Source organism: Eupeodes corollae, chromosome 3 (assembly GCF_945859685.1).
Source record: "Eupeodes corollae chromosome 3, idEupCoro1.1, whole genome shotgun sequence".
NCBI classification, from domain to species: domain Eukaryota; kingdom Metazoa; phylum Arthropoda; class Insecta; order Diptera; family Syrphidae; genus Eupeodes; species Eupeodes corollae.
Genome location: NC_079149.1, coordinates 102,513,956 through 102,528,761, shown reverse-complemented (window position 1 = coordinate 102,528,761; position 14,806 = coordinate 102,513,956). Strand labels below are relative to the sequence as shown.

General features: G+C 33.6%; 1 protein-coding gene across 1 annotated transcript; it reads left to right on the top strand.

Annotated features, from left to right (window-relative positions):
- The first annotated feature begins 4,627 nt into the window (after positions 1 to 4,627).
- Positions 4,628 to 10,553, top strand: LOC129949944 (malate dehydrogenase, cytoplasmic). Its single transcript, XM_056061692.1, has 2 exons — positions 4,628 to 4,777; positions 9,262 to 10,553. Exons 1-2 carry the CDS (start codon positions 4,775 to 4,777, stop codon positions 10,258 to 10,260), a joined length of 1,002 nt encoding a protein of 333 aa, XP_055917667.1. The 5' UTR covers positions 4,628 to 4,774; the 3' UTR covers positions 10,261 to 10,553.
- The last annotated feature ends 4,253 nt before the right edge of the window (positions 10,554 to 14,806 follow it).

The window sequence follows — 14,806 nt, the reverse complement described above, 5'->3', positions numbered from 1 at the left end:
GCGAAAGCGAAAGCAATAATTGAAAACTGGTAAACTCGCTAGCAAAACGATTCGCCGCGAACCTCATAATCAGGCCCCAGCCTTTACGTCTCTAATCGTTGACTTGCAATTGTCGATTTCTACGAAGAAGTTTCTGGAAGAAAGAAAATAAAATTTCGACTATTGGCTGTTGAATATTAAAAATTCGGAGCTTATGGATGAGGGCCTCAATCCATACGAAATCCAGAAAGCAATCGGTGGCTATTGAGAGCGGCGGTGACGTCGGACTAAAACTTAAGAAATATATGGATAGTTGAGTGTACTTGACGCATTCCAAACTGCATGTCGGGGATGATGTTATGTTCGTTGTAGAATTTCTTCACCCTCCTTAATATATCTTCTTCCAAAAATGTTGCTGATGTTGTTGAGGTGTGAGATCTCCAAGACCATGTTGGTGCTTTTCTTTTCTTTCTTCGGAATTGCCACTACTTTGGCTGTCTTCTACTTTTTTGGAAATAGCCGTTGTTGATGCAGTTATTTATGATAATAGTCTAGACTATCATACAAATTTGGGGAAGTCTTTTCTTGATATACATAGTTGGAAATCCCGTCCATTCCAGTTGACTTCTTTGGCTTCAAGTTGTTAATGATATCAGCTATCTCCTTAGGATTGCAGAACATATGGTTATTATCGTTATCGTCTTTGCAATTTTCGTCAAATTAACCTAAAATGTTTGGCTGTTGAGTCAACTGGATGGAGGTTTTCACTTCGTTCAGGAAGGCTTGGTCCGTTGAAGGTTTTGGGGTGAAACTCTGTTCAAAGTGGTTGGCAAAAGCTTCCACTTTGTCTTTTATTGATGTTAGCTCGATGTTGTTGTTCACCAGGACCTCCGGCAGTGGTTTTCTCCTACCAATGAGGCGGTTGATTTCCTTGAATGGTGAGTAGAAAATTATATGAATAATTAGTAAAATCGTTGAGTATTCATAATTCGAAAAATTGGTTGGGTATTATATATTCTACAATTGGTGTTATATTTTGTTTTGAAGATACTTCATGTTTTGAAGTCAACTTTCTCAGAAATGAAACAATTTAAGAAAGTAATGAAGGATGAAAACATCGGTATTCAGTCCAAAGTAATGTAAAGGTCAAATATGTAAACAAAATTAAGGAAATATAAAGTAAAAATCACATTAACTCAGAATCAGATTTCACTTGCTTGTTCGAAAAATATGTTTGTTACGAAAATAACTCTTAATAAATATTCCCATCTTTTTAATAGATAGATTTTACGGATATACAAAATGTCCCTCTCCCTTTTAAATCAAGGTGTCCAGAAATTAATAAATTTATATAAAAATTAAATAAAATTTGTAATCTATTTTATGAGTTGCATTTCGCCCAAATTGATGCTCATAATAAGAGACATTTTCGAACATAAATTTTGTTCGGGTAGAACTTATAATAAGGGAAAATAAAAGAAAAACAGTAGGATTTTGAATAGCCTCCAAGAAACTAGGCAGACATTCCTCTTTTTCGAGTCAAACTAGTGGTAAAAAAAAAGTGAAATGAAATTTGTCAGTGAAATATTTTTTGGATCACTAAACTCAGAAATGTTGAATGTATTCGAATTTTATTATATTTTTTAAGACATTTTTTCGAACGAGCGATTTTGTCCAAGCCACCCTGAAATTTAGGATTTTGACCATCAAAATCCAATTTCCTCTTAATGATTCGATATAGTCCAATAACACTTGTCAAACTGGCTCATCAAACAATTTGGACGAAACCGTCTCGTGTGAAAGAGGCCTTAGGACATCTTGAATCTTAAACAGTGACTACGGGATACATTGTTCCGTTTTATAAATATTTGCAACAATAAAAGTGGAAACAGATGTGTTCGATAAAATAATTGCGTATACGCCAAAGTGCACACATCTGTTTGCTTTTGTGATACAATTTTTTCTTATCTTGCCTACCTCTTCAATGCGGAACGTTTTACACTACACGATTTTGACCGTACAGCAAAAAACCGGATGGCGTACACCGGCTGAATGGCTAATTACACATTATACCGTTTTAACTGTACGGTAAAACACGATATAATCAGGGTTCCTGTGAGTATCGTATGATGTGAAAACATGCATTTCGTCACGTATGCCACTAAGCTTTTTGCTCCGTCCGGATGCCGTATGCTGTAGTGGCAGCAGACGAGTGCTACATTTTGCCGTGACCGTATAATATGAAAGCGTATATGCTCTTCCTCGCGCCTCTAACAAAATGTCACCGTCCGATTTTTTGTCGTACTGTCAAAACCATGTAGTGTGAAACGAGCCTTAGGCTTGTTAAACACACCTAACAGAAACCCATGATAGGAAGGCGAAGACACGGTTGCAGTATGTAACAGTCGTTGTAGTAAACTTATAAAAACAACTGTATTGTTTACGTGATTTTACGGATTTTAATCGTACGGACTAAACCGTACTGTGCGTAGTTTGTTAAATTGTTCGTTATTAATTTACTACCAATTTCGAGTAAAACCGAACAACTGTTGGATGTTGATAAAATAATATTCAGGTCTATCACAAATTCCATCGTAATCAGAAACTTTTACGAATACCGAAAAACTGTATCCTGAAATCCGTTCGTAATGCAAAATAATTGTATGAGATTTTCCATTACGAACGTATTCGGTAATGGTTTTTTCGCGATTCGTTTAAGATTCCGATTGCTATTACTATAGAATTCATGATAGGGCTCATAAGCTATTGGTTTAAAGAGGTTTAAAAGAGAGTTTTAAAAAGAAAACAAATTATTAAGTTTATCTACAAAAAAAAAAATATTTAAAAAAAAACATAACTTACTATACAAAAAAAAAACAATAACTTATCTCTATTTTTCATCTGTGTGTACAAAGTATTACCTATGAATATTTTCAAACTAACACAATTTCCGACTTTTGTATGCAAAGTTCTGAAAGCGGCTACTTTTATAGTATACAAAACAACAATTTTTGCTAAATCTAAGGTTAATACTTAAATAGCAACCGGTTCAAAGAATACTCTCATAGTTAACACATTTTTGAAAAAAATAGGATGAAAGAGTTTTTAAACTATTTTCCTCATTTGTTACCGCATCTCATTATTGGTAGTCAAATTTGGTAACCACTAAACTCTCCGTCCTTTTGTGGCAGGCGTTTAATTCAATTCAAACATTGATTGCCACAGGAAATATTTTAAATAATTCAAAAAAGATATGGTAATCGAAGCACCAAATTAATTTCTTTTGTGATAATAACTCGATAAAAATGTCGACTTCGTTAAAATTGACTACGTTGCAGCAGCTGTTTAGATTTGCACTTATCCCGAAATGTGTTGAAACGATTCCACCCCTAAGCTCTTAACTAAAGCGCTAAGGCTCGTGAAGGACCAAGTACTAGTCACTTACAACACTTAACCATTCCTGTGAGGAAGTTGTGTCAGTGATGAAGGGGACTTACTGTGTTTATCCTGAATCCGAACGGCAATTTTAAGAAGCACTTTTTATGACCAGAATTATTAAAGAAGAATCTTACAATTTTTTTTTAAGAAACAATACACGGTAGTACCCGTGGCATGATGGTTAGTGCGTTGGACTGTCATGCAAGGGGTCTTGGGTTCAATCCCTACTTATGCCACCTTAATTTTTAAAAAATAATGTTAGCGGGTACTGCCTCTTGCGAGGAATTGACAAATCCTTTAAGAGTAATTCTTGTCATGAAAAAGTGCTTTCTCAAACTAGCCGTTCGGATTCGGCCCAAAATTGTAGGTCCCTTCCATTCCTGGCAACAGTACTCGCACACAGGAATGGTTGGGAGTTGTAAGTCACTAGGCCCTCGTTCACAACGGACCCCATTTGATTTGAATACACATGAAAAAAAATCTGTGAGTTTTTGAGTAATTTGATTAATTTATTTATCAATAATTTAAATTTTATTTATTTTGATCATGACTAACACTACTCGAACAAAAGGACATTTTATAGTTCTGTTTTAGTGAAATCTTTGTAAGTATATATTTAAATCTATAAGCAGAAGCAATTTTTTTTACTTTCGTCGTAGCCGCACTGTGGTTTTACATAGTTTACAAACAAAGGTTAACTTAACTGCCGATCTCGTAATATCCCGATGATAGTTTTTAAATGTTAAATTTAATTTGTATAGTTCTGGCAATGCTGATTTACGCACCTGTCGTCATGTCATTTTGAAATAAAGTACCAAAAGCTTTGAAAGTTTAGTGAAGATGAACCAGGCTAACAGGGCTGTCGTTGTAGAAGGTATTCTTTTTGTGACGTTTCATTTTTAAACCATTAACCACATAATATTTCATGAACTAGTGCAAAGTTGTGATCGCGTAGTGTTTTATGATAACCATAATTGCTCTTATTGGTGTACAGATATCAGAAATTCAAATCTTCGTCCCATAAATGGCTTTAGTTTATTATTTCCAAAAAAAAACGTACCTCACCCATGTTAAACTGTCAAAAATCCGGTTATTCCGTGAAAGCTGTCACCTGCTAGTTCCATGAAAAATAAAAAAACATACATAAAGCTTTCAAATCACCAGAGATAAGCTCAATTCATTTTAAGTTTTTGTTCAACTTTTCTTCTAGTTCCATTTTGAAAGTTGAGGCGTGTGGTGTGTGAGTGGAATACTTCTCCAACAATTGTCACAAAAATAAACTTACAACAAAGCAGTATTTCCCTTTTGCATTTATCACAAATTGTGAAGATATTATTCTATCATAAATAAAGTAAAAATGGTAAGTAAACTACTTCATATTTTCCTTCAAAAACAAAACCTTATTAATTCTATTTTGATTAAAATCAAAGCATTTTCATAACTTTCATTTGACCTTTCATAGTGAATAGAAAAATTAATATAAGAATAAGAAAGATGAAAAGGAAGGAATGACAAATCTGGAACATTTGTTTTGCTTCTGATCTGAGGTGACACGGACGGACACCGTGCCGCACTCAGCACCGACACGAATATGACAAAACAAAAAAGCTTTTATCGTCGTAAATTTGTTCATTGTTATTTTTTTTAATTCTGTTTCTGTATTGTGTTGCTGTTGAGATTTTTTTAACAATGTTTTTTCTTTTCTACCGGCCCGGCAATGGAATTGAAATAAAGGGACGTGGGGTGATTTTTGGAGACAAAAACAAAACACTGTTATGAGTTGCGTAACATGTTATCAGGATTAACGCGTTTATTTAGTAAAAACAATACTTTGTTAGCTATTGATTAAACATGTGACGTAGGTTAATTTACTTTACGCAATTCAATAAAATGTGTATGTACATCGTACAATAGATACACCATCATCGTAATCTTGGTCAAGTAGCTCAATTAAGTTCTCTTCATTCCTAAATACACAGTAGGTACACACTTGTTTAGAAGAGCAGGAATGCATTAACTTGATGCTACGATGCGAAACAGATCCAAATGGTTGTGTGGAATCAACTGGATAGTGACGTCTTTGGCATCCGGCCAATTGACAAGTGGGTTCTAGTTTTACATAAATATAGGTACATACTATTATTAATATTAAATAGGGGGGCTACCCCTGTTTATGCAGAGGGACACAATTCTGTATCGTGCTAATAAATTGCAATTCGATTTAGTGTGTTAGTAAATCACAAGTTTCCTGAATAGAAATAGAAAAACAATACGTATAGAAAGGTGCATATATGCTTTTATAGGAAGCACTTCTGCTAAGTTGGCGAAATATCAATTTCCATGACTGAACAAACAAAAAAAAACAATGAACTCTGATAAGGAAAGTCGAGATATTGAAATATACCTTTAAACCTACCCATAAACAGATTTGTTGACTCAACTTGAAACTTCAATCAGTGCAATGGGGAAAGTTCAATGTATGTTTGCTTTGATGATAGACAGGGCGGAATAAGTGCGTTCATTTTTAAGCGAAATGCAAACAAAAAGTAAATTAGATAAGAAACGAATGTTTGAATAAACTGTAATAATATTACAGTCACGATATATAGAGGCTGCGTAAGGCACCAGTTACAGCTATCATTGGTTTTCATCATTGAAAACAAACATTGTCATTGAACAAATTTTAAGGATTGAAATTCTCCGACAAATTTTTACTGACTGGAAAACACCGTCAAATATCGATTCAAATTTTGTCGGGATCGATTTCAATAAAAGCTAAAAGGGCCGGTTATAGCTATCAGTAAAATTTGAAACAGGGGGAATCTGTTTTACTGATGACCGTTTATGGCAATCAGTAAATTTACGTCATTAAATGTTGATTTCTTTTGATCATAACATCGAGCTTTGCGCCTCAGACAATTTTTTTTACTGTTGTAATATTTTTAATGATGTGATCGGAACAGTAAAAATTGGAACACCAACATTAATAGCCAGTTATAGCTTTCATTGGTTTCCATCATTGAAAAGAAACATTGGAATTTTTTTGGCATGTCGTTTATAGCTATCATTAAAAGTTTCTGTCATTGAAAAAAATTTCCGGATTGAAATGCACCGAAAAACTTTTACTGACAGAAATCTGCCATTGGAATTGTGTGAAATTGGAACACAAATCGGTGGAACGATTCGTTTCACTTTCGAACATAAAAGTATCATGGCTGAAACACATACGCGCTTCAGCTTCGTCTGCGTTACGTTAGGCCTGCTTGGTGGTTGCTTTTCTATTTCTATTATTTCATTCCTCCAAAGAGCAAATATTTTGTTTGTTGACATTTTTTTACAGCTGATGAGCTGTCAGACAAAGCAAATGTTCAGATAATTGAACTAGAGCTTCCGTTTGGAGTCACATTACGTTACATTACATTCTTTTCCTTACGATTGTCAAACGAAACGTGAGGTCGAAGCTCCATTGTGATAGCTTGCATTGAATTCCTATGGCTGAACTGAAGCGTGTTTGTGTTTCAGCCATAAAGGAACTTGGGAGAAAGGCAATTTCTAGTGTCGTAATTAATGGATAAAAAAAAAATTCGGTGGCGCAACAATCCGTTGAGGACTAGGGCTTAGTGACTTAAAACTCCAACCATTTCTGTGTGTGAGTACTGTTTTCAGGGATAAAAAGAACCTGCAGTTTTAAACCGGATCCGAACGGCTAATTTGAGAAAGCAGTTTTTATGACAAGAATTACTCTTCGAGAATTTGTCAAATCGAACCGAAGACCCATGACAGTCTAACGCACTAACCATCATGACACGGGTACTACACTTATTTAATGGAGAGCTTACAAAAAATTAGCTTCTATGATTTTTGAATACATAACAGTTTACTGAATCGGTTTTTTTTTTGGGTAAAATAAATTAATTTATTCTTTGTCTAGATCTGTCAAAACACACATTTTCCATGTAGTTTATTCCATGGGGCAAAAATGAATTGATTTATTTTTTTTTTAATTAAGATCAAATTTGCAGATCAGTCAATTTGACAGCTCTATTGCACATATACACTAAGTTTCACAAATACAATGATTAAAAAAAATCGTGTTCTAAAATCTGAAATCTGAATTTACCCATGCAAAACCCAATAAGGAATAATTTTCATAGCATGAGGATGTATCATTTCCCCTCAGACGAATAAAGAGAAAAAATGATAATAACTGTCAAATTAATTGGAAATTAATCATTCCAGATTATCTATCAAGTATACTCTGTCCGATAAAAATTGTCACCACCCGGAAAGATAGAGATGTTTGTCTTTGATTCGCAATCTGTTTGTAAGTGCTATGTTTACTAATACTGAGCATTTCGATTTAAACTCAAGCACATTTTTTCTACTGATTTTGAAAAAGCTGTGCTATAAGGCTTGTACTGCCTTATTCTTCAAACAGATTAAAGTTATCCGAACTGCAAGAACATGCTCTTTGTATTAAAAAAAGCACGTGTAACCTTAGCTTTTCCAAACTTAGCACGAAATTAATTCATCAAATTTCAAGGGATAACTCAAACTGAGTTTCGTTAGATAGAGCAAAAATGATCTTTGCCATATTTTAAGGCTCTAATTAAAAGTGCACAAACACATATTGGTTCACTCTGGCGTATAGGTTAGGTAATTATTTGAATAACAAAAAAACTTTGTATTTGTGCTACACTTGTTTATTGAGTTACTGCCTTTCCAGCTATTGTTTAATAGTTCAAATTAAATGTTTTCATTCGCTAAATTATTTGTCGGTGATTTTTATCACTTCTAAAAAAATAGATTATTTAGCATGCATAATATATGTTAAGGAGATATGGTAGCACAAAACAACTTTTAAACAAAGCTTTCATAACGCTGAAAACAGTGCAAATATATTTTAAAAGAAGATTGACTTCTAAAAAAATAATTCTTTGAAAAAAGTAATTTCAGAAAGACGACCTGTTGCTTTTGCCAAATTTCTACAATTTCTAGTTTATTGTACATACTTTATACAACATTCAATTAGTTTATTGAGGACATACATAATATACATGTTTTATGGTCATATAAATAACAGATCTTAAACAAATTATGTACTTTAAAAATGCAAACAATAAGATAATAATTAAACTAACAAGAAAGTTGTTTTTAAACGGCAAACATGAAGCATCTGAAAAATCTATAAAAAGCTGAGTGACAAATTATATCTTACTACTTTTAGTATTTGTTGGATGACATGACTCTAGAAATGTTCTTCCTTCTTATTGAATACATTCGGATTTCCTAACAAGGAATACTTCTTCAGGAATACTTCTTAATTATTATGTAACTTAAAAATTATGTAACTTCTGCAGAAATTATTGAGCATACGTCTAGACGCGTAGAAATCAAGCAGTTAAAAACAGTTAGGGATAGTCTGATAGTCTGAAAAAATGCATTTATCAGATGTTGAAAACGTAACCTTTTAGACAAAAGCATAGGGAATTAAATCAGAACTCTTAATGTAAAATAATTACAGTAGTCTCTCAATATACTTGAGAACTTTAAAATGCGCGAACCAAATGAAATATAAAGTAAAACCTAACACAAAAGCCTTAAGCACTATTAACGCTAACAGAACGTTCAAATAGATCGACAATACACATTTCATATTTGTTGCTTTTATTCACTAGCTCTATAAGAAACTTTCTTAAATAAACTCAATCATCTTTTCTATTTCAAAAACAAGTTTTCCACTTTTTCTTTTACACTTAAATCCTTTTTGGCTCAAAACAAATACGCAAGCTTTTTTCCATCATGAATGAAAACTTATTTATTTGTTTTAATTTTATTTTCCAGAGTGAACCAATTCGTGTTGTTGTTACTGGCGCTGCCGGTCAGATCGCCTATTCCCTGCTCTACATGGTTGCCCGTGGTGAAGTTTTTGGCAGGGAACAGCCCCTAATTTTGCATTTGTTAGACATTCCACCAATGGCTGGTGTCTTGCAGGGAGTTGTCATGGAATTGGCTGATTGTGCTCTTCCATTGGTGCGCGAAGTAATTCCCACAACAGATCCAGCTGTTGCATTCAAGGATGTATCGGCTGCATTCCTCGTTGGCTCAATGCCACGCAAAGAAGGAATGGAACGCAAAGACCTTCTCTCCGCCAACGTGAAGATCTTCAAAGTCCAGGGACAAGCCCTGGACCAGTATGCCCGTAAAGATATCAAGGTACTAGTTGTTGGTAACCCAGCCAACACGAATGCTCTGGTTTGCTCCCACTATGCCCCATCAATCCCAAAGGAGAACTTCAGTGCAATGACACGTTTGGATCAGAACCGTGGAACAGCACAAATTGCAGCTAAGCTGTCGGTGCCAATTAGTGCCGTAAGCAATGTCATCATCTGGGGTAACCACTCGGCCACACAATTCCCTGATGCCAGAAATGCTAAGGTAACAGTAGGTGGAGCTGAGAAGGCCGCCTGGGATGCTATCGGCGATACATCCTTCTTGGAGGGACCTTTCGTTGAGATTGTTCAGAAGCGTGGTGCTGCTGTTATTTCTGCACGCAAAATGTCTTCAGCGATGTCTGCTGCCAAGGCTGCCTGCGATCACATGCACGACTGGTGGAATGGAACTAAGCCCGGTCAATTTGTTTCAATGGGAGTTATTTCCGATGGCAGCTATGGTGCCCCCAAGGATGTCGTCTATTCATTCCCAGTTGAAATCAAGAACAAGCAATGGAGTATCGTTCAAGGATTAACTCTTGACGATTTTGCTAAATCAAAGCTGGCCATAACCAGCAAGGAATTGCTCGAAGAAAAGACAGAAGCTATGGCTGTTTGTAACGCAGATTGACTGCTCGGCGAGGCAAAATTGTAGTAAAATAGTTTTGTTTCCTCGGATTTTTCTTTCGCTTTTGTATTTTTTTTTTTGGTTCGTTAGAAAAGTTTATCGCACTATTTTATTTTAAAATAAATATAATTTCATTATGTACTTTTATTTTGTTTTTTGATACGAGGAAGTTGCATTGAAACTTTAAACTTAATGCGGATATTAGTTCTTAATGAATTGTTTGTTCTTATAATTAAAAAAAGTGGAATAATTGTTAAAATTATAATTGTAAATAAATTCAAATGCATTTTATAGAGCGTAATTTGTTTATATTAAATGATAAAGGGATACATTTTTAAGTTGAGAAGGAAGGAGACAATTTAATAACTTTCTAAATCAAAGATAAATTGTCGTTTGGATTCGGCTTAAATATTGTAGGTTCCCTCTATCCCTGACAAAATTACTCGCACAAAGGAATGGTCTAGAGTTGTAAGTCACTAGGACCTAGTTCTCAACGGACTGTAAAGACCTAATTTATTTTTAAAATGGTGAAAGTATTGTTATTTCAGATTTACAAACTTACAAACGAAACTCTTGATACTTCTGAAAAGTCATCGGTTGTATTATCACCAATGCTTTTCACTCCATACATACATTTAGGAGTATGATGAAAACCAACGTTTAGTAAGTCAGTTTAATAAGAGCATTAATTAGGTTAAAGGATCCTGCTTCGCAAATAATGTCATTTTAATTAATTCAAACCACCTTCATTTTTAAAGCCCCTTCCAACATTCTTATTCTTAACCGTTTAAACCATTCCCAAAGTGCAATATTGTTCTCGAATGTTTTAATGGTTAGATAGATTAGATAAAATTGCTTAATTTCGGAAGAAAAAAATTCAGTTAACTTTATTCATCTATTGGAGGGCTGTCATTACCGAGAGTCAGTAATTGGTAGGAGAACATTTGAATAGATCGTTCAGAATTAAGCTAAGCCACTCTCAAGTTTGATGCCGTTTGAAGTTTCTTCGATATATATTTTCTTTAAATTAAATAACGTTTATTCAAAAATCAACAAGAACAAATTGCTTATTGTTTTATTGATGTTTTGTGTGTCTCATTTGAACATAAATGCATTTTTCAAATAAAAATACTTCAAACGGGCACACGGCACAATCTTTACTACCTTTCTTACAAATGAAATCAAAAACAAAGTAGCTCCGCTAATTTCCAAGCCGAAATATAGAACCTTATAAATATGATGGTAGAAATGGCGATCTCAAGGCAACCTAGCCTGAGGTCGAATTAGCGTAGTAGTGCGCCGTTTTGATATATAAATATGAAACAAATACCTACAAATTTGTTAAACTTTGCGAATCAAATTGTTATTTTTATATTTTTGCCTTAAAACTTACCTATCTCGTCTCTATTGTTCTATCATCTAAGGATCAGCATCGTTATATATAATTTTTTATAAGGGACTTGAAAGTATAGCAAGTTCAATGGCGGATACAGGGGGGGGGGGGGGTCATAGGGGTCATGACCCCCCCTGGGAGATAATTTGTTTTGCTTTTTCGTAGGAATTCCCTTCAATTCAAAACTAATCGTATGAAACTATATGAAAACAACATTTGTATTTTACTTCATTAAACTTTGTTGCTTAAAGTACTATTTTTGACAGAAGATTGGACCAGAAAATAATATGAATCGAATATTCAGCCCTATTCCAAAAACACAGCACAAGTTTGGTTGGTCAAGTTTTGACCAATTGACGATCCGGGGGGGGGGTCATATGAGCCGAAAAGCTTATACAGTTAAGTTTGTTAAGTAAAGATTTATTAGTAATTTAACAAAATTGCTGTCAAAAACAACTCAAATTTTGATTTTCGCTCAATTTAGAACTTGAAAAAACTTTAAATTTAAATTATTTTTTAGGTTCTTAAGAAGAAACCTTGGATAAGAGATCATCAATTTTATATTAAGTTGCCTTTGAATTCCTTAAACTAGCCTTCAATTTTATTATTACATTTTTTTGACACACATAATTCCGACATTTTTACATATCAGATCCTCCATCATTTTCTGGATTTTTAAATTTTTGCAGCGGTCTTCGCATCAATAGAAATGAAAACAAGAAAAGTGTGTTTTGTTTTTGGAAAAAAGCAACGTTTCAAAACAATTTCCTACATTTCTGCGCGAAATGCACCAAAAACCCTATAAGCTATTGTATTTTAGCTTTTAAATATGGCATGTTTAGACAACTGTTCGAATTTTGGAGTGTTTTTATATGAGTCATCCAAATTAAATAGTTAGACCATAACTTGCTGGACAACAGTGTTCTAAATAATTTGATAACTAAAGTTGTCATTTTAGCAATTATAAATTTTTTTTACAATCTTTTACAAAACATTAAAGAAAATTTTTAAGCCGTGAGTCATCTAAGTGTGTGACAAACCCCCCCTCCCCCCTGATGAAAAGTCTGGATCCGCTCTTGGGCAAGTTTATAGCATCTAATTGGCCAGCTGTCAAAAAAATGTCTGGAAAGTAAGTCAAAAAATTTTTCTTACTATAAAGTCAAGTCAACTTATGTCAAAATGACAACTGATCATGTTTTTTCATTAAGGTGAAAGCTGAGCTTTATTACTCTATAATTTATTTATTTTCTGCACAATGCCATTTAATGTTTTCTGTAAAAGGACTAATTGTCAATTTAAAAAAGTAAATAAGTAATATTTCTCTACAATACAAAAGACAAATCGTAATGGACTTGTAGCTTGTCTGGGGAGTGTTTTGTAGACAATAATGTATTTGTTAGGTTTTGTAATATGAACTTAATGTAGAGGTTTGTGAAGTAAAGTTCTGAATTTGAAATTCATGCCCAATGTCCATTTTTTCGAACTTATCGCTAAGGATCCAAAAGAGTTAGATCGAAAAGTCTCTTGGGAGCTCCTATAGGAAATAAATATTACCGAAATATAAACTGGTCAAATGATTGTTAAAATTCCCATATGAAGCTATTGTAATCGACCCGACTTGTTGAATTGAAAATTTTAAAATTTCTCTACGTTTCAAAGTCGCTAGAATCCAAATCAAAGGTTCGAGGAGAGATATCTGTGTGCGCGTGCGAACATACGTTCGGAATGCATTTATTCGTCCTCGATATCTCAACAACTAATAGAGATATCTCAAAAATTTCATAGTTTTTCGTAAAAGAGAGCGCTCACGAGAGAGTAAAATATTTCTCCAACCTACGAATTTTAGCCCAAGAAATTTCTTTGGTCCGATTTGTGAAAAGTGTTAAATTTGATAGAACTTCAAGTAAATTACTCGCTTAGCTGTCACTCATAAAATTAAAAATTCTTTTCCCAAAGAACAGCAACAAGATTGCAATTTTTTCAATTTAATCAAGTTTTCTCATAACAAAAACAATGGGCCAGCACGATGTTGCTTGAAGTTCATGTTGTCTTAATTTATCCATTTACAAAAAAATAAATGCATTCTAAACACAAAATGAAATGAAGATGTTTCAAAATTTATAATTTTTTGACAGTTGTTTTGTTGTTTTCCCGTTCGCTTACTTTTTTGTAGCTTCATCTTTTTGTGAGAGAATGGGCGCATTCACAAAGCTAGTGGCTACGTAGTCAAAATTCAACTAGCGTTGTGAATGCAAAACTACACTACAAAGCTAGTCAATCTGGAGCTGTCATATTATTGGCAAATGCAAATATATAAAATAGGAAACATTTTTGATTTTATAACTTTAACTTATCTTTTGTGTTTTAAATTCAATAAAATCAAATTTAAGACACAATTTGAATGATTTATATTTGTATTTAAATACTGAACGATTTATTTTATTTTGAATTCCTGCGTTTTTACCGAGCAGCTGATTGTGAAACGTCAAAATTATCCTCCACTAACTTTGTAGCCGAATTTTTTACACTACGTCTGAGGGGAAATTTCAACTGCTTTTGTAGTTAGATTTAGCCAATCAGAATACCTTGACTACGTAGCCACTAGCTTTGTGAATGCGACCAATTTTGCCCCCAACTCTTTAAACTATTTCTTTTTACGAGTTTTAGTGCAGAAAGTAAGCGACCAGACTTATAGTTATCTAACAAATTCTGATTTTGTTGTTGCAAAACTTAACTTCTGTTTATGTTACCCATAGAAAATTAAAGCCACTTTTAGACGATAACCTTATGAATAGACAGAAATGTTGTTGTTGCAATTTTTAATTTTATAAAGCTATAAATATATAAAATAAACAGAGAAGAAATCGAATTTTTTGAGATGAGTGATTACACTTGATTTTAGTCTTAATGATTTAAATATTGATGAAGAAATTGACATGATTCCTTTCAGTTAAAAAAAACCGCATCGATCCCTTTAACATGGTCGAAAAGGACTTTTATGAGGATACTTTGTCATCTTCGACAACAATTTTCAAAAGCAACCCTTGGTCTGTTAAAATTTTTGTTTATATTAATCTGCTATTATGTATTTATATCACCAAAACAAGCATTTCTTTGGCTCATCTAAATATTTTCAACGGATGAAATAGAATAAGA